Source organism: Pelophylax lessonae, assembly GCF_965119305.1.
Source record: "Pelophylax lessonae genome assembly, chromosome: 5".
Taxonomy (NCBI): Eukaryota; Metazoa; Chordata; class Amphibia; order Anura; family Ranidae; genus Pelophylax; species Pelophylax lessonae.
The window spans coordinates 235,374,164-235,394,750 of record NC_138772.1 but is presented as its reverse complement, the minus strand read 5'-3'; the positions used below and the strand labels follow the sequence as shown (position 1 = coordinate 235,394,750).

At 44.7% G+C, this 20,587-nt stretch overlaps 1 protein-coding gene across 3 annotated transcripts in view; it reads left to right on the top strand.

Moving 5' to 3' along the window:
• TRIO (trio Rho guanine nucleotide exchange factor) overlaps positions 1-20,587 on the top strand; it is an 855,771-nt gene that overhangs the window by 493,853 nt on the left and 341,331 nt on the right. For all 3 annotated transcript variants that reach the window (XM_082259530.1, XM_082259529.1, XM_082259531.1), the window contains exons 35-36: positions 3,078-3,361; positions 10,619-10,789. In XM_082259530.1, the coding sequence (XP_082115656.1) occupies positions 3,078-3,361; positions 10,619-10,789 (455 nt within the window). The remainder of the gene's footprint in view (positions 1-3,077; positions 3,362-10,618; positions 10,790-20,587) is intronic.

Below are 20,587 nucleotides of genomic sequence, written 5' to 3'. Positions count from 1 at the left end.
CTGATTATAGGTCTTTTATGAGTACATATTAAATTCCATTGGTGAACAGTGATGGTAAGGATGGGATATGACCATTGAACTGGTGTTTAAAGAAAAAAAAAAAGTTGCCTATCTTGAAATGAAAAAGCTTGTGAGGCGTGTTAGCAGTAGCTCTTTAACTGAGAAAGCATTTTCTGAAAACATCAACAAATGGACACCATAAGTTGCTGTTAGAAGGATAGCACCAAAGGGCATGAACAATAAAGTGGCCATTAAATTTTGTCTTTGGCCTCCTCCTCATGTCTTCAGTGATGAATCCTCTTGGTTTGTAGATTGCCTAATAGGACTAGACAATGGAATTCCTCTCCATTTAGGTGGTCCCCAAAGGGGTTCTAGTGTTTGCTTTCAAACTGAAACTAGTTGTTAAGTCAGAAGATTTTTTATCTTAATGTATTCTATGTATTAAAATAAAAAGAACCTTCTGTGTGCAGCAGGTCCCCCTAATACTTACCTGAGGTCCCTCTCTGTCCAGCAATGTCCACGAGTGTTTTAGCCGTCCGGGATTCTCCCTCCTGGTTGGCTGAGACACAACAGTGGCGCCATTGCCTGTTCAGTCAAAGTCAACTAGCAAATCAGGAGAGAGAGGGGGCGGGGGCAGGTTGGGCGCTCCGTGTCTGAATGGACACAGGGAGCTGTGACACTGCTCGGGTGCAAGCAACTTGCTGTGGGGGCACTAAAAAGGAGAGAGGGGCCAGGAGAGCAGAAAAGGGACCAGAAAAGAGGAGGATCCTGGCTGCTCTGTGAAAATCCACTGCAACAGAGCAGGTAAGTATAACATTTTTGTTATTTTTATAGGAAGAAAAACTTGACTTTACAATTGCTTGAACATCAGTTTCTTCCCTTCTTGAAAAGTGGTACATTTTTAAGGTCTGTTTTTTGTATATAAAAAAAAAAAAAAATTCAAGATGAACGGCCCACGAATCTTTCATGTCTTGTCTGATGAGTTTAACCAGTAGTAATTTTAGTTTGATACTTTTTATATTGACTTTCAGGCATTTTAAATAGCATTTCTGCATACAGAAAAATGGATTTAGTTTATCCTGCTTCATCCTCCTTTATCTTCCATCTCTAGCCCTTGTTTTTTTTTAAGTTCCATAATATTTTTATTGAAACCTCAAGAGAAGCAGAGAGACTATCATGAAGTGGTTCCAGAGGCTACGTACTCTGGATATTGTCATTATTACATTCATGATCTAATATCTAGCCAAATTTTTACTAAAGCGTGACTTACTGTATGTAACATGAGTTTTCAGATTGGCTACCATCGGCCTGGGTTACATTGTAGACTTTTTATATGACTGATACCAGGACTTAGAGATCTATGTCAGCTATCTCATCTTGTCAGCTGTTTGTATTACTGCACCAAAAAAAAAGAGAAATGTTTTCCCGTAAAGAAAAAGGGCTATATCGGTGCTGGTCAACCCACTCTGAGAGACAGACACGGATCAAATAGTATGTAAAAAAATATACTTTATTCACTACAATACTGATAAAATACTATACAGCAGTGGTACAGTAAAGATATAAACACAAAACACAGAAAAACACGTGTAGACCTCTTATTCACACCCTGCCCCACCAAACCCCACACAGGTGCACAAGGAATGCCCTACAGTGGCGCAAGGTTAGGGTATCCAATGCATTTCGCCAACACGGCTTCTTCAGGGAAAGGTAGGTGTAGAGGATTCACAATGTCATTCTACTTATAAAAAGAGAAAAAGAGCAGATATAATATACAAATAGAAATCGGTTTTAAGACATAATCTCGAAGATGCAAACCATATACATAACACATGTTGCAAATATAAACAAATCAATATACATTAATCATATATAGTCCAAATATCATAATACTCACAAATCAGATATGGTCCCATATTGAGAAGGACAAAGACCACTTGTGAGCGCTTTTTTTGTTGGATCGCCAGTGTATGAGACCAGTTCGCAGTTGTCACAGAACCTCTTATGGGGAGTAGATGATAATATTTGCCCCCAATACAGGGTAGATTGCAAATGGAATAGCAGGGGTCTTAAAATAAACTCTCCACCGTGGTCAATGAAAGGCGTGGGAAAGAGCCGGAATGCATGTCCAGGTGGCACACATAGTCAGTACCCTTGATCAATGGCCCATATGGAGCCCTCATCAGGTACCCCTAGGAAATTAATAGATAAAACCAGATACTAAAATCCTGTTCATTAAATAACTGGAACAGAGCCAAAAAGCAGAAGCACTAAAAATGCAAAGACATACCTCTCCAGGGTATCCTCTGAGGTCAGGAAAGACTGCTGTGTATCAGACTTTTCTTATGGGGAAGCTGTGTTAGCGACCCTTGGCGTATTTTGGTACACCCCTAAATGGACCAAACAACATATGGGAGAGGCAGAAGTGTGTATGATACCCTATGTCACATAAATGGGGGTTCTATAGTAAGACCCCCCTGTTCCATCATAACTATTACTGTGTATCTGTGCTTACCTCACACCCTCCAGTCTGCTCTCACAACAGTCTTGCTGTGATTGCAGACTCGGTGCCGTTTAAATAGTTTGGCGCCAAAACGGCGGCCGCTCTGACTACATTCCTCTCTCCCACACTCATTGCTGACATCTCCGGCCAAGGGCCAGAGATTGTCATGCAGAAGGTGCACCTGTGTGGGGTTTGGTGGGGCAGGGTGTGAATAAGAGGTCTACGCATGTTTTTCTGTGTTTTGTGTTTATATCTTTACTGTACTACTGCTGTATAGTATTTTATCAGTATTGTAGTGAATGAAGTATATTTTTTACATACTATTTGATCAGTGTCTGTCTCTCAGAGTGGCTTGTCCAGCACGGATATAGCCCTTTTTCTTTACGGGAAAAAAATTCTCTTTTTTTTTGGTTATGCAATTTGAGGGTGATGGTGCGGGACCAGATTGATCGGACGTTTATCTTCTGTTTGTATTACTGTATAAACCTTGTCCATTTTTGTCCGACTATCAAAAAATGTATTGATAATCTTAAAAAGAATATAAATAACTTGTTTTGATCTTTCTTTCTTGCAGACTACTCTGGTAATGATGCAAGTCCACCATCTTCGGTCAATTCCCTCCAACCTCATGTAATTGGTACACAGAGTTCACCAGGCCCAAAGCGTCCTGGTAATACTTTGAGAAAATGGCTAACAAGCCCTGTAAGGCGGCTTAGCAGTGGAAAAGCTGATGGTCATGTGAAAAAATTGGCCCATAAACACAAAAAAAGTAGAGATGTGCGCAAAAACACTGATTCTAGCTACCAAAAGGACTCTGACGACAGTGCTGCAACACCACAGGATGAGACGATTGATGAGGTCAGTAACAGGTGGTGATTATTTCCGCTTTCATTGTATGCTTTAAATCATGTTGCCTTTATTTGAATTTATACATACAGCTTCTGTGTAATATTTAATCACAGAAGTTTTGAAAATGGTATTGTAGGAGGTTTATTTAAATTTTTTTTGTTTTTATTCTTTGCCATTTTTACTTCTATGCTTTGGAAATATTTTTTTTCATTTTGCCATGGAAAGTATTTATGAAAAATATATCATCATTCAGTACAGAACTGGTATTCATAGACTATGGGGTGGATTTACTGTAAGCACTGTGCACTTTGCAAGTTCAGTTGCACTAAATATCCCCAGTGCTTATGTAAATGTGGCAAAGCTCTGTTTATTTCCATCATGCAACATATGCAAGCAAAAATACTGTTTTTTAATTTCCCTCTTAACTTATTGGGTATTCTTTACATAGTAGTGTTACCACGTTTGCTAAGCTCTGGGGAAAATGAGTGAAACTGCACTTGCAAAGATAAGGTAAGAGGAAAATAAAAAAAATAAGTATTTTTGCTTGCACATGTTGCATGATGGAAATAAGCAGAGCTTTGCCACATTTACATCCTGGGTAAATGGGTGCAACTGCACTTGCAAACTGCACAGGCTATTTGCCTTTAGTAAATCCACACCCATATAACCCTGCCAACTCTGTGAGGCTCCAGATTTAGCTAGTGTCCTTAGCTTAGGCTTGGGAAGAGACCTGTTCTCCTCCAGAGAATATATATTTTAAGCCTTTGAATAAGTTTTTTCCTAATTCTATCAACATCTGACTTTTTAGCCTTGTGCTACTTAGCACTTTCCATATCAGTTACCTTCACTGTGTAGCTCAGGGACTGTATCCTGGACCTCGTGCGGGGCCAGTCTGTAATGTTTGCTTCAGGTACTGAATCACACATTAGGTGCTTACCTTGGCCCGAAGTGTCAAGGTAGCTGCTGGCTGCAAAAGGTCCAGGGCTGTGGTCCATTTTTGTGGCTCAAACCATGAAGTCCCATTTAGTGGTATGCCCATTGTGATGGGCAAAGCCTGGACCTTACTAGGCCCAGCATCGTGGCCAAGGTAAAACAGGGTTTCCCTGTTTGTGGCTTTAAACAATACTATGCACAGGTCATAGCGCAATATGCAGTTTTGGGTGATGGCCACTTTATTGTGATAACCTTTGCCATTTTGTTTCCAATACTTTTCAGTGAAGACTTTTAATAATTGTCGTTTTCTTTTTCGTTTATTGACGGACACAGCGCTCCATATTCAGAACCATAAGGTTATATCGCCCCCTCACAGGAGTAGAACACTAGGCAGAGAAAAGACTTGGCTATGCCTATTGGGAGTCCTAGCTGGTATACATCCCCCCTCTCTGCTATAGGCCCTCAGTTTTTTTTTTTTCCCTAGTGAGGAGTAAGGACCTGGCTCCCTGCTGCGACCTGAGGGCAGCCAGCGAGTTAAACATTTAACGAAGATATATATGACCGGGCGCAATAGTCTGTGTCACAGTGTTGCCTTGGCCAACAGCTCCCCCACTTTGGTGGAGGTTCTGTCTTGGGAGTATTACCCGCACGCTTTCGTTGGATCAGTAAGTAAGGGGCCCCCCTTGTACATCCCTGGGCATTATGTGGAGCCTGGGTACTCCCTAGGGAGGTCGGTCCCTCTCCCACCTCACCCCCCTCCCCGAGTGAGCCTGTGAGCCGGCATTACTGCACTTTGCTCTTTGGGGGATTACAGGTTGTCTGTTTCCCCCTGACCTAGGTACTGTCTCCCCTGCACCCTTGGGGTTGTTACTGGGGGGGGGTGTCCCTTGGGCTCACCTCCTGCAGCTCATAGGGCCTGGGGAGCCGGTGACCTGGCATCAGCGGGTCAACGCTCCACGCGGTCGGACCATCCGGTAATTCTGGCCGAGGCTTTGTGGCCTGCTGCGTTGGTGCTGTGTGGGGTGGCCCCAGTGAGGGAGGCTGAAGCCGTCGCTTTCCGTTAGGGCATCCGCCCTCCCCTCCGTTTTGTTTGTTGGCTCCCTGTCCCTTGCGGACCCACACCGGCAGCCCGGCATCCAGAAATTTAGGCCCCGGCCGAGTCAACCACCTCCTTCTGGAGGGGGGGGGGGGGGGGCGGTCCGGGTCGCTAGCAGCAGTAGCCACCATTTTTCTGTAAGGCACCAGCCCTTTCCTGCGGTGCTACAGGACAATAGGGGTATCCTGCCTGCAGGACTACCTGCATCACAGCAGGTGGCCCCCCTTACAGAGGGTTCTTTTTGTGGCCTCCTATGTGTGCTTCCTTGGAGGGGCATCAGCGGGCGACCCCCTTTTACAGGGTTCAGTCGTTGGCCCCTTTCGTGGGCCCTCAGTCGGTGCACTCTGTGGGGAGCCTCAGTTGGCGGCCCCTTATGAGTTTTGTGTTTTCGTGGTTTCCTTGCGTCGTCTGTCTCGTCAGATCCTGAATCTGCCTCTGTCGCGGCGGACGTGGCCCACCCTGCGGGTCTTGTAGCCATGTTCCCTGGTCTGTAATATAGTGAGGATTATTCCACCACAATTGTAGCGGCGCACAAGAAGGTGCTGGTTGATGCACTGGTTAAATCCGTGCGGGAGACATTGAAGATGAAGAATGCAGCTGAGGTGGGTGCGGAGGTGGCCATTCCTTTTGGTGTTTACAAGCCATCTCACGCAGCAAAAGTGTTTCCTATTTTGACAGGTTTGTCTACAAAGATTGGGAGCAGGCCAAAATGTCGCTTTGTGGTTCCTTTGCAGTGAGGTACCCCTTAGAAGATCACTTCTAAACCGGACTGTCCCACCAGTGGTGGACCCTTTTCGGTGGCTTGGATTTTCACCTTTCAACGAGGTGTTGAGCTGAAGTTGGCCTTGAGTTCCATCAAGGGCAAGATGTCTGCCTGGGAGGTCTTCATTCAGCGACCCTTGACCACGCATTCCTTGGTGCGTGCTTTCATTCAAGGGGTTCCACAGCTGACGTTGGATAAGTGTTCTGGCGGCTCTGGAAGTAGCCAGCATTCTAAGGGGGCAGAATGGTTTGTTCCAGCCCTCTCTGCTGTGCACATTTCAGGAGTGGAAAATTGGCAGGCGGACTATCTCAGGCGTTATACCAAGGAGAGTGGCCACTTCATCCGGAGGTGTTTGATCAGTTGTGTCTCCGATGTGGGACTCCCGAGGTGGATCTGTTGGCCTTTCGCCTCAACAGAAAAGTATGGAGGTTTGTGGCATGGTCTCGGGATCCTCTAGCCAATGCCACAGACGCCTTAGCGGCTCCCTGGAGTCAGTATCGCCTGATATACCTCCTCTCAAGCTTCTGCCTAGACTCCTGCACAGGATTGAGGCAGGAGGGATTCCGGTCATCCTAGTGGCTCCAGACTGGCCTCGCCGGTCTTGAAACACCGATCTGGTATGGCTGGTCATTGATGCTCCTTGGAGACTTCCTTTCTGGGAATATCTGCTGTCCTGAGGACTGATCTTCCGTCCTGGTCTACAGTTGCTGGCTTTGACAGCTTGGCTGTTGAAAGCCAGGTGCTGAAGGATAGAGGGTTTTCTGTATGAGTGATTCCTACACTGTTAAAAGCTAGAAATCTACTTCTCGTCAGATTTACCATCATACTTGATAGTCGTACATTGCGTGGTGTGAAACCATCAAGGTTCGCCCTCGCTCCTTTTCTGTGACTCAGATCTTTGCTTTCCTCAAGTGAGGGGTTGAGCAGCGTCTAGCCTTGAGTACTATCAAGGGCTAGGTCTCGGTCTTGGCAATTTTCTTTCAAAATCCGTTGGCCACACACTCCTTTCTCCAGGCAGTGAGACACTTGGTTCCCCCGGTGCGGTCTCCATTGTCGCCATGGGACTTCAATTTGGTGTTGTCAGTTCATATTCCCAGAAGGTGGCCTTTTTGGTGGCTTTTACTTCTTCAAGCAGGGTTTCTGAGCTGGCGGCACTGTCTTGTCGTTCACCTTACCTAGTGGTTCACAGCGATAAGGTGGTTCTTCGGCAGTGTCCGTCATTCTTTCCAAAGTTCGTCTCTGATTTTCATTTGAATGAAGACATTGTGTTGCCCTCCCTGTGTCCCAGGCCTAAGTATCCTAAGGAAGTTCCTTTGCATTCCCTGGATGTGGTTTGGGCAATTAGGGTGTACCTGACAGCTATGGAGTAGTTTCCAAAGTCAGACTCACTATTTGTCCTTACGGATGGACCTCGCAAGGGGCTGGCTGCTTCTGCTGCTACCATTTTCAGATAGATCAGACAGACTGTGGTTCAGGCTTATTCTGTTAAGGGTCAGATTTCCTCCTTTTCCTGTCAGGGCACACTGTACTCGGGTGCTTAGTGCCTCCTGGGCCTTCTGTCCTCAGGCGTCAGTGGTGCAGGTTTGCAAGGTGGCCACCTGGTCGTCTGTACACACATTCGCTAAGTTTTATAAAGGGGATGTGTTGGCATCTGAGGATGCTTCTTTTGGCCACAAAGTTTTGCAGGCTGCTATTTAGAGGACTTGTCTTCTTTGAGGGTGTTTTTTTCAGGTGAGCTCCAGGTTGTTGATAGTTGAGCTCTAAGTTACCTGGTTGGCTATGTTTAGCCTTGGGGACATTTTTCTGCTGTTCCCACCCCTCATGTTCGACACTGCTTTGGGCCGTCCCTACGGTCATGAAGATGAAGAGCTGTGTCCGTCAATGAACGAAAGCGAAAATAGGATTTCTCTTTTGTTCATTGACAGTTGGGTTATGCTGCTCTTCATACGAGTAGGACACTCGGTGGAAAAGAGTCAACAAAGCTCGACTATGCCCCTAGGGAGTCCCAGTGAGTATACTCCCACTTCCTGATTTAGTATCTCAGTTTTTTTCTGCCTAGTTGGGATTAAGGACCTAGCACCTTGCTGGGATCTTTAGTCCTAGCAGTTTTTCCTTTTAAACTGGACTTTTTTCCTTTTGTGGTTTTTTCCTTCTACAATCAAGTCGGTTCCTGTGAGAACTACAATAAACCTCCGGACCTTGTGACGCACTGGATAGCCTAGATCCTTACGGTCTCCCCAGTCTGGCCAGAGAGCGTGTGCGGATCGTAGCTCCGTGCTCGGTTGGCAGCGACGTAGCCCCACAGGACGGGGGCTGGCCAGTGACTGAAATACCTCACGAGGACGCACACAACCAGGGTCGCGGCCTGAGTCGCAGCGTACCCCTGGCCCGCAGTTCCCCCATTCCAAGATGGGGAGGTGATCTGCCCAGAATGGTGCCCGCCCGGTTCCGAACGTTTGGTTAGTAGTGTCCCCCCCCGTCCTCTGGGATATTTTGGAGTGGATGTGGGCCCATCTCCGAGTTGTTCGGCCCCTCCTGTGCCCTTCCCACCCTACTGGCACCCCATCCTCATAGGGTCACCTGTGCTAACCCCCCCCCCCCCCCGTCCCACTAGCCTCCATGGCTGAGGTGGCTGTGCTGATAGTGTGGGGAGCTGTGGCTGGAAGCGATGTGGGAGCGCGCTGCAGCGGCTCCTTTTGTGGTATGGTGTGCATATGCCCGGGTGGGGGGTCCCTAGCTAGGCCCCTTGCTGGATGCATGTTTGTGTAGCCCAGTGGCCATTTTCTTGTAGTTTCCCATTGAGGTATATGGGTGGCCATTTTCTTGTAGCCACAGGAGCGGTGCTCGGTGGTGGGCCTCTAGCGGCGGTACAGCCGTTTCCTCTTCCTTTCTGAACGGTGTGGAGCAAGCAGTTTGGCTCCTCTCTCTCTCTCTCTCCCTGCAAGTGGTGGTGGTAAGTCCCTGGGGCTGTATGATATTTTCTCATCCTGCTATAGCAGTGTGCTGGAACCTGTAGTGCCATTGGTACAGTGGTGGTGGAATTTTTACAGAGTTTTCAAAAATGTTTTGTGCAAACACTTAGTTGTCCCCAAGTTTTTCTATGGTGCTCCCCAGAGCAAATGTCACCACCTGACCCACTCTCAGAGGCTGCGGGACCCTCTGAATCTCCGTCCGCCCTGGCGGCCATAACGACAGTCCTGCAGTCACTGGTGTCTAAAGGGGCCATGGCCCTTCAGAAGAGACGTGGTAAAAAGGGACCTCTGTCTTCACCTACTTTCTCTGCGTCCTCACATTCTGAGGCTGATATGGCTGCCCCGGATGCGATTAACCCCACAAGGTCTACATCCACGCACTTCGAATGCTCAGACAGCAAGGAGTCCTTTTCCACTACATCTGCACAAGAAATGGTGCTTGTGGAGGCACTGATTGTATCAATGCAGGAAAGTTTAAAAATGGAGGACACGGCTAATGCTGCATCGGCCGCGCCAGTGCAATTTGGTACCAGCAGACCTCCCAAGGTGACTAAGGTGTTTCCCTTTCCCGCCTATTTTGACGAGATTGTCGCTAGTCAGTGGGGTTCCCCGAAACGCATGGTTGGGATACCTAAGCATTTCGCTAGGAGGTATTCCTTTGAGGAGTCCCTCTTAAAGAAACTGACAGTCCCACCATTGGTGGATTCTCAGGTTTCCAGGCTAATTAAGGTCACTCTGCTACCAGTGGAGGACGCTCCGTCTTTTAAAGACCCTGTAGACAGGAAGGCTGAGTCTCTGGTCCGCCACTGTGGCAGGTTCAATTTTCAGGCCAGCGTTCGCCATTACTTTGGTCTCTCAGACTTTAGGATACGGCTGATGTAGCCACGGACGTGGCTGTGTCGTTTCGTACGCACAAGGCGCATCGTACTCCAAAGGTGTTTCCTTATGTGCCTGATTTTGACAGCTTTTCCTGTAAGGAAAGGGAACAACCAGAATTACCCTTTGTGGTCCCCAAACGTTTTGCTATACGTTACCCTTTTGAGGAGTCACTTTTAAAAAGAGTTGGCATTTAGGCTTAGCTGAGAGAACTCCTCCAGATTGAAGAAAAAAATGCCCATGAAGACTCCTGGGATGTATGACATTATTTTAGCCTTGGCCAGAAACCAGGAAGCTACTGAAAAAGTGGGAAAATAAAAACTAGGTAAAGATAGTTAATGGTGAATGAGAAAGTTGCATTTTGAATTAGAAATTTAGACTAATTTAAATTATAATATAATTTAAAAAAAAAGTGTAAAGGAAAACTTTTTTCTTCCATACATGTTGTTAAATCAAAAAAAATTGTGTTCTATAAATGTTTTTATTACATACTGTATTTTAGAAATGGAAATGTTTGAAATGTGATATTCATAATGTACAGTTAAGGTAATGATTCTAATGACTGTACATTATATACATATAGTATCTCCTCTTGAATGAAACCATGTTTAACATATTCATTGTAGCGGGTGCGAAATGAAGGACTTAGCAGTGGCACTCTTTCTAAATCATCATCATCGGGCATGCAAAGCTGTGGAGAAGAAGAGAGTGAAGAAGGGCCCGATGCTGTCCCACTGCCACCACCTATGGCTATCCAGCAGCACAGCCTCCTCCAAGCTGATTCACAAGATGACAAGGTATTTCCTTTGATGAACTTGTCAATAATTAAATATTGTCCTGAAATGGTAAACAGTTAAGCTTCAAAAACTTTTCACATGACAATTGCTTGATCTGGTTTCTTTTTCTGGACTGGAGATCACACATTTGTGATTCCTGTACCTTTCCACCACACGGTTTTGAAAAAAGCAATTGTTTTGTGATATTGTGGTTCACTCCTCATCTGCTCCCCCTTCTTATATGAAGCTTGGCCAACCCTACTTGGATGTCTTTGAGCATCCACATCCATAATGTTTCAGAAGAAAATCCAAAAGAAAAATACAATTTATTTTTCTTTTGGGTTTTCTTTTTTTTGGGGGGGGGGGAGGGTTATCTATCTTAAGGCTATACTATTTTTTCTATTTTTTTTTTTCTAATTATTTTCATTTTTAAACATTCAAGTAAAAAAAAAAAAAAAAAAAAAAAAGAAAATAACAGACAATGAGAAAAGAAAAATACAACTACATCCCCGCACCTACAGGTGCAACCAAAAATCCCCCCATCCCCCCCAACCCTAGTGCAATGCTCATGTACTACAATACGTACAGGAAAATGCAAAAAGAAAATCCTTCCAGGAGACTCTCAGCGCGGTAGTGCTTCCCCCACACATTCGATCACCCAGGAGCACAAGTTAGCCTCCCCCACCCCTTCCCCACTGCTTGTCGTCTGCTAGACATAGACTTCATTTTGTTACTACCCTAAGTTTCATGGGACCTCAACTCACCCCTCTAAGGTGACCACCACCCTCACCAGTGGTGGACCACAATCACCTCAGGGAAGAGTGGATGGGCTCTCATTCCAACCCTGCCATATCTTTTGAAACTTTTTAAGGCATCCTCTATTTAGGTATGTGGCCTTGTAACATGGTAGCATCTTGTTCACCAGTGACTTACAGTACTTCACCGATGGTGCTTCGGCCTTTCTCCAATGCAGAAGAATAGCCTTGCACGCATAGAACAGAGTAACCGACAATAAAAAATGTTTGTGCCCTTAGGGGTGCCATTTTCTCCACCAAACCCAGCAAACACACTGTCAGCATCAAAGGCACCCTCAAAGTGGTAATATCTTCAAGAGTCCCAACCACCCCCTGCCAGAACCTCTGTATGAACAGACAATGCCAAAATATATGCCCATAGTCCGCCAGAGCGTGCCGACATCACCAACACTCCGTGAAGCTCGAGGCATACATCCCAGCAATCCTGCCCATATTCCTGGATCCGGTATGGTGACAAAGTGCGGTAGATTGTAATTAAACCAAAGCGGCATAGCCAGGGAATGCCCGCTATCCTCCAGTTGCATAAGGAGCCGTACCTTATCCCACACTTTAATTGTGACCTTCATGGAGTTTGTGAGCCTACCATTATCCCAAAGTCCCTGAAACAGTGAATGATGTAATCCCTCATACGAGCCCACTAATGCTGCCTCCAGAACATTGGCTGCGTCTCTATCATCCCTAAACAAACATCTACGAGCATATACCATCTGACCTGCTAAGAAGTATTTATGTAGATCTGGTAGCGCAAGTCCCTCCTGTCCCAAGGGTTCCTGAAGGACTCGAATTCCCAGTCTAGGATGCGCAGAAGACCATAAGAAAGAGCAGAACAGTCCTTCTATCTTTTTAAAATAGGATCTAGGAACCCACACCGGTGAGGCCCTTAAAAATACAGAATAATGGGCAAAAGCTTCATTTTGATCAGGTTAATCCTTCCTATTTAAGAGAGGGGCAGATGTTTCCAGGCCTCCAACCTCTTTTTAAATGCCGGAATCAGGGGATGCAAGTTTAAGGCCAGGAAATCTAGCACTTTTGCCGAGGTGACCACCCCCAGGTATTTGATTTGATCCACCCAAGGAATCATGACATCAAATGCTGCAGCGCTCCTGCACCACTATCAGTGGGTAGGATGCTAGACTTTCCCCAGTTTACTTTTACAAGAAATGGGCAATTTGGGACTTTATATGAGAACTGGCGAGCACTGCACAGTGTCTCCATCCCTGTGAATAGTCAAAGCAAGATGGGATAAATGAGGGTGTGTGAAAAACAGCCGATCCCCAGTTTGAAATACTTACCCACCAGTCTGCTAACAAACCAAAATAAACCTGTCTAACAAATAAGTTAAAAGCAGGAGTTTAGTTAACACATATGTGCAAATGCATGCGGAAGCTGCAAGGCCAGCGACAAGGCAGAACCTAACACTAAATAACACTGCTCAACCTGAGTGTATAAGTGTCTTCACAAAGGGAAGTACATGCTTGCTAATAGATGGATTGGAAACAGATGGGATTGGAGGCCGCCCAATCCTCCCCCACCTGCTCCAATCCACGACTGGCAACGAAAAACGCATGGCTGCACGAAAAAGCCATGGGGTGCAAACTAAATGTGATCAGCTGGGAGACACACACCCCCATCCCTTTAGTTACTTTTAATCTTGAGTATTTAGAAAAAGTGTTTAAAATCTCAAAAACTGCCTGTAGGGACGGACCCGGGTCCTGCAGAAATATTAAAAGATCATCAGCATATAAGGCTGTGCATTCCCTAATTCCCCCCACTGATAGGGCCTTAACAGCCTGGGACCTTCGTAGAGCAATCGCTATCAGCTCCATCACCAGGGCGAACAGAAAGGGCGAAAGTGGACACTCTTGTCATGTCCCCCTCCCAATTACAAAAGGATCCGACAGCCCTATTCCTATCTTCAAGGACGCTTCGGGGCACCTATATAACAATGATACCCAGGCTATAAAACGAGGACCAAAGCCCATACGACCCAAAACCACAGTCATATAGCCCAGTCCACCGAGTCAACGGCCTTCTCCATGTCCAGGGAAACCAAGACTCTAGCCCCCGAGTTCTCATGTGCAATTTGCAAATGGGCAAACAACCTCCTAAGATTGGTGTCTGTTGATTTTCCCGGTCTATATCAACTAGCGAGGAAACAACCTGTTAGTGTGGCAGCCAAGACCTTGGTAAGAATTTTCAAATCCATGCTGAGCAGGGCGATTGGCCTTTACAATGCGCTAGGTCTTTACGGCTTGGGCGGCAGAATCACATGTGCCCTCTAATAAGGAATCAGGTAGTACATTGTGTTCAAGGCAATATTTATACAAGGCCTGTAATCGGGGCCCAAGGGTCCCAATGTGAGCCCGGCAGCACTTGGCTGGAGGAGGGAAAGAACCTATGGCTTACTCAATTTCTTCTTTGTTGGTAAAATCTCTATCCAGGTGAGTACAAAGATTAGTGTGTCTTGCCTACAGTCAAGCATGGTTGTGGGAGTGTCATGGTCTGGGGCTGCATAAGTGCTGCTGGCACTGGGGAGCTACAGTTAATTGAGGGAATGATTGCCAGCATGTACTGTGACATACTGAATCAGAGCACGATCCCCTCCCTTCAGGGATTGGGCAGCAGGGCAGTATTCCAACATAACAACCCCAAACACACCTCCAAAATACCAATGCCTTGCTAAAGAAGCTGAGGGTAAAGGTGAGGTGATGGACTGGCCAGGCATGTCTCCAGACCTAAACGCTTTTGAGCATCTGTGGGGCATCCTCAAATGGAACGTGGAGCGCATGATCTCGAACATCTACCAGCTCCATGATGTCCTCATGGAGGAGTGGAAGAGGACTTCATTGGCAACCTGTGAAGCTCTGGTGAACTCCATGCCCAACTGGGTTAAGGCAGTGTGGGAAAATAATGGAGGCTACACAAAATATTGATACTTTGGGCCCAATTTGGACATTTGCGCTTAGGGGTGTACTCACTTTTGTTGCCAGCGGTTAAGACATTAATGGCTGTGTGTTGAGTTATTTTGAGGGGACAGCAAATGTACATTGTTATACAAGCTTTACACTCACTACTTTTTCATTGTAGAAAATTGTCATTTCTTCAGTGTTGTCACATAAAAAGATATAATAACATTTTTACAAAAATGTGAGGGGTGTACTCACTTTTATAAGATACTGTATATTGATTCATGTATATTTTACCGAGATCCTCATAACTGTGTAACAGACCTTCACCCCCTGAAGAATACTTATATCATTGAAACGCGTTGGAGTTTCATTCATCTGTATCATGTCTCATTTCTGTGCTTCTCATAGCTGGCATCTTGTGGCTTTTCACATTGTTTTAACCACTTCTGGACCCCCTTACCATACCATTTTTTGCAATTTAGCACTGCGTGACTTTAACTGGTAATTGTGCAGTTTGTGGTTTTTATTTTTTGCGATATCAATGAAAAAATACATAACATTTTGAGAAAAAAATAACATTTTCAAATTTTTCTTATAAAAGCTATCCAATAAACTCAATTTTTGTCATACGTTTAGGCCAAAATGTGTTTAGCTACATCTTTGACAAAAAAATTAAAAATCTCAAAACGCGTATATTTATTGGTTTGCGCAAAAGTTATAGTGTCCACAAACTATAGTGTATAAGTTTCTAGTGTAAATTACTCAGCTTTTACTTTGACTGCCTATCTCATTTCTTGAAGTGCTAAAATGGCATGGCAGTACAACCCCCCCCCCCTCCCAAATTACTCCTTTTTGAAAAGTCGAGACCCCAAGGAATTTTCCCGAGACACATGTTGAGCCCATTGAATGTTTAATTTTTTTTTTTCTTGTCACAGTTGTTTAACCACTTCCCGACCACCCGCCGCAGATTTAATGCGGCAGGGTGGCTCTCCTGCGCGAACAGACGCAGGTCTACATCGGTCGCGTGCAGGAAGCTAGGAGGCTAGCACGCGCGGTGCCAGCGGCACGCTTCCCCCCCCCCCACTAGGCAGCGGGGAAGCTGATGCACGCATTAGGCCGCTCCGATTGCCGCCTGACACCCGCGATCGCTCCTCGCTGAGAAAGAAGGACGGTCGGCTGTTGTAAACACAGCCGACTGTCCTTCTCCCTGCAATGACCATAGAGCCCATGTGATCCTTCTATATTTCTTTATAGGATCACATGTCTCTATGGTCATTTCACAAGCCACGCCCCCCCACGGTTAGAAATACTCCCCGGCTTACATTTAACCCCTTAATCACCCACAGGGTTAACCCCTTCCCTGCCAGTGTCATTATTACAGTAACAGTGCATATTTTTAGCACTGATTACTGTACTAATGTCACTGGTACCCCCAAAAGTGTCAAAAATGTCAGGGGTCCGATCTGTCCACCGCAATGTCGCAGTCCCACAAAAAAATCACAGTTCGCCGCCATTTCTAGTGTAAAAAAAAATAATAATAATAAAAATGACAAATCTTTCTCGTAGTTAGTAGACGCAATAACTTTTGCGCAAACCAATCAAAATACGCTTATTGCAATTTTTTTTTTTTTTTTTTTACCAAAAATATGTAGCAGTAAACAAATTGCCCTAAAATGTTAAAAAAAATTTTGATTTTTAAATTTTTTTTTGGAGAATGTCATATAGTAGAATGTAAAAAATAATTGTTTTTTTTCTTCAAAATTTTCGCTCTTTTTTTGTTTATAGCGAAAAAATAAAAATCGCACAGGTGATCAAATACCACCAAAATAAAGCTCTATTTGTGGGAAAACAAGGACATCAATTTTATTTGGGTACAGCATCGCACGACTGCGCAGTAGTCCGTTAAAATAACGCAGTGCCGAATCGCAAAATAGGGCCTGGTCATTGAGGGGGAATATCCTTCTGGTCTTAACCACTTTAGCCCCGGAGGATTTGGCTGCTCAAAGACCAGGCCCTATTTTGCGATTCGGCACTGCGTGACTTTAACGGACAATTGCGTGGTCATGCAACGCTGTACCCAAATTATATTGGCGTCCTTTTTTTCCCACAAACAGAGCTTTCTTTTGGTGGTATTTGATCACCTGTGCGATTTTTATTTTTTGCACTATAAACAAAAAAAATAGCGACAATTTTGAAAAAATAACAAAATTTTTCACATTTTTTATATGAAATTCTCAAAAAAAAAAAGTAAAAATCAAAATTTTTTAACATTTTAGGCCAATTTGTTTTCTGCTACATATTTTTGATAAAAAAAAATCACAATAAACGTATTTTGATTGGTTTGCGCAAAAGGTATTGCGTTTACTAACTACAGGAAAGATTTATGTCATTTTTATTGTTTTTTTTTTTTTAACTATAGCGGCGATCTTCGATTTTTTTTTTTTTTTTGCGGGACTGCGACTTCACGGTAGACGGATCAGACCCCTGACTGACATTTTTGACACTTTTGGGGGTGCCAGTGACATTACTACAGTAGTCAGTGCTATAAATATGCACCGTTACTGTAAAAATGACACTGGCAGGGAGGGGGTTAACTTTACTGGTGATCTAGGGGCGTGATTCTAACTGTGGGGAGGCGTGGCTTGTGATGTAATCACAGAGACATACGATCCTACATAGCAGGATCGCATAGCCTCTGTGACTACTTTAGTGAGAATGACAGACGGCTGTGTTTACATCAGCCGTCTGTCTTTCTCCGTCTCATGCGGGAGATCGTGAGTGGCCGGCGACCATCGGAGCTGCCGGTCACACGCACTGGCTCCCCAGGGAATGAGCGGGAGTGTGGTGGCGGCGCATGCTCGCCCCCTACAGGCTCATGGGCAAGCGATGTACCCCTACGTCACTTTGCCTGTAAGCGGCTGAGTGCCACAGTAAATAGTCGTTAGGTGGTTAATGGCCTGGCTTTTGAAAGCCAGGTACTGAAGGATAAAGGGTTGTCGGATTCTGTGATTCCTACACTGTTAAAGGTAGAAAATCTAGTTCTAGGAAGATTTATCATAGGGTGTGGAGGGCGTATATTTCTTGGTGTGAGTCTTGGGGGGGGTTTCTCCTCGTTCCTTTTCGGCGTTCCGTCTGCTGGAGTTTCTTCAACAAGGTGTAGATCAATGTTTGGCTCTGGGCACCATCAAGGGCCAGATTTCTGCCCTGGCAATTTTTTTTTCAACTGCTGTTGGCTGCAAATTCTTTGGTTCACACTTTCATCCAGGGGGTTCGCTGCTTGGCTCCTCCAGTAAGGTCTCTGGTACCTCTGTGGGACTTCGATTTAGTACTGTCAGTTCTTCAAAACCGCCTTTTGAAAATATTTGTGAACTTCCTCTGCTTACTCTGCCACAGAAGGTAGTAATTTTAGTGGCTATTATTTCTGCACGCAGGGTGTCAGAACTGGCTGTGTTGTCCTGTCAGTCACCTTACCTGGTGGTTCACAGGGACAAAATGGTGCTACGTCCCTGTTAGTCGTTGAAGACATTGTTTTGCCTCTCTTGTGCCCTAAGCTGAAACATCCTAAAGAAATTGCTTTGCATTCCCTGGTTGTGGTTCGGGCAATTAGGGTGTACCTGGTGGTGACTAAGTCCATTCTAAAATCGGATTCCTTTTTTGTCCTTACAGATGGATCTCGTAAGGGTCAGGCCGCATCTGCTGTGACCATTTCCACATGGATCAGGCAGACCATGGTGCAGGCCTATTCCATTAAGGGTCAGGATCCTCCTTTCCCTGTTGAGGTGCATTTTACAAGGGTGCTTAGTGCTTTCTGGGCCTTTCGTCGTCAGGCGTCAGCGGTTCATGTATGCAGGGCAGCCACATGGTCGTCTGTACATACATTCACAAAGTTTTACAAGGTGGATGTACTTGCATCTGCGAATGCTGCGTTCGGCCGCAAAGTTTTGTATGCTGCTGTTGCAGAGGCTCCTGCCTCTTGAGGGTGTATTCTTTCTGGTTGGTGATCTCCAATTGTTCCTGGTTGAGCTCCTGGTTTACCTGGTTGGCTATGTTTAGCCCTTTTTGGGAATTATGTGTATTGCTGTGATTTTCCCACCCCTCATATTGAAACTGCTTTGGGATGTCCCAAGGGTCAAAGAAGATATGGACCTGTTTCCTCATGGAACAAAAGAGAAAACTGGATTTTTGTCTTACCGTAAAATCCATTGTTCATGGACGGACACAGCATCCACCCCTCTGTTGAGTTAGGTTATGCATTCTTCGGATGCTGCTTGTTTTAACCTAAAGTCCTGTAGCAGGAAGTGGAAAGTATACCCCTTAGGACTGCCCTAGGGGCGTTGTCAAATTTGTTTCTGCCTAGTCCTCCTATGGAGAGCAGCATAACCCAAGGGTCAAAGAAGACATGGAGCTGTGTCCGCAAATGAACATCAGAAAAAAAGGATTTTACAATAAGACAAAAATCCATTTTTTTTTTTCAATTTAATGCACAAATACACTATATATTGCCCAATTGTTTGGTTAAATACAATAAAAAATATCATCTTATGCCGAGTACATAGATACCAAACATGACATGCTTTAAAATTGTGCGCGCTCGTACAGTGGCAACAAACTACGTACATTTTTAAAAGCTTTTGCAGGTTACTACTTTAGATTTACGGAGGAGGCCTAATGCAAGAATTACTGCCCTCAATCTGACGTTTGGGGCGATACCTCACATGCCTGCTGCAATTGCTGTTTACATATAACACCGGACTGATGCTTTCACTCGCCTTTGTGCGCAAACACGGGGGACAGGGTGCTTGAATTTTATTATTTTTTATTTTGACACCTTCCCTTTAATTTTTATTTTTTTTTAAATCATTTTTTATCATTTTTATTATCACAGGGAATTTAAATATCCCTTATGATAGCAGTAAGTAGTGACAGGTACTCCTTTTTTAAAAAAATAAATAAGTAAAATTGGGATCTATTAGACTCTAGGTCTCTTCTCTGCCCTTAAAGCATCTGACCACACCAAGACTGGAGTGATAAGATGCTTTCCCAATTCCCCAATGGCGCAGATTTTATCTGGCGAAACCGAAGTCATGAAATGTTCGTAGCTCCTGGTATCTTACGCCATAGAAATGATTGGAGCCATTAGCTGCAGTTTTGGGTTACCCGGTGGGACAGGAGAGCCCGAGAAAACCATGGAAGGTGACGGGGGGGGCGCTAATTATCTGCTAGGATTGCTTTTACATGAACACCGACTGCTGGCTGTCAAAACATAGCAGATTCCTCCATTAGCATTAATCGACGTGGATGAAAAAATCTCTGCCAAGAAAAGTGTTAAAAAATATATGCCAAAGCATAGCGGAGATCCGCCCTCTGTGTCCACCCCATCCCCTATGCTTCGCCATATATGCTCTTTTTTAACTGTGGTGGTGAAATCACCTCCTACAGCGCTGCATTTATTGATTTACATATATGCTGAGAGCAAACGCTGTTGCTGTTAGAATAAACAAATTAGTGCTGCAGCTGATGGGCGTACCTGCAAAGCAAACAATGATTAACAATAAAACACAGTAACAATAAAACATTACATTTTTATAGCATACAGTACAGTTTAAAGGTGGTATCTGCAAAGGACTTTTGGTTGACAATGAAAAACAGTAACAATAAAACATTACAGTTTAACAGTATATAATAAAGTACAGTAAAAGTAGAAAGATTTGAAACATAGAGTAAGAACAGAAAATTAACTCCATAAACCAACAACGATTTTTGGGTTTTTTAATTTTTTTTTTTTGTAACTTTTTTTTTATGTAACTTTTTTTGTAATTTTAAAAAACTGTTACAGGCTAGGGTCTCTCAAAATGCGAAAGCCATCTAACCTCTTTTGAGACCCTGTGTGAAAGTGTGCCCTAGACTGTGCCATGCTGTACCCTATACTAATACTCTACTAATGTGTGGTAGCGACGGAAACAGTCCCCGATGCAGAGCCCAGGTTGGCCAGCACAGAAAAATAGCGGGTGTCATGCCTATATCTGCAGACGCGACATCTTCTTTTGGGGTTCTCTTTGCGTAGGGGTACCAGGGGTCACATCCAGAAAATGCCT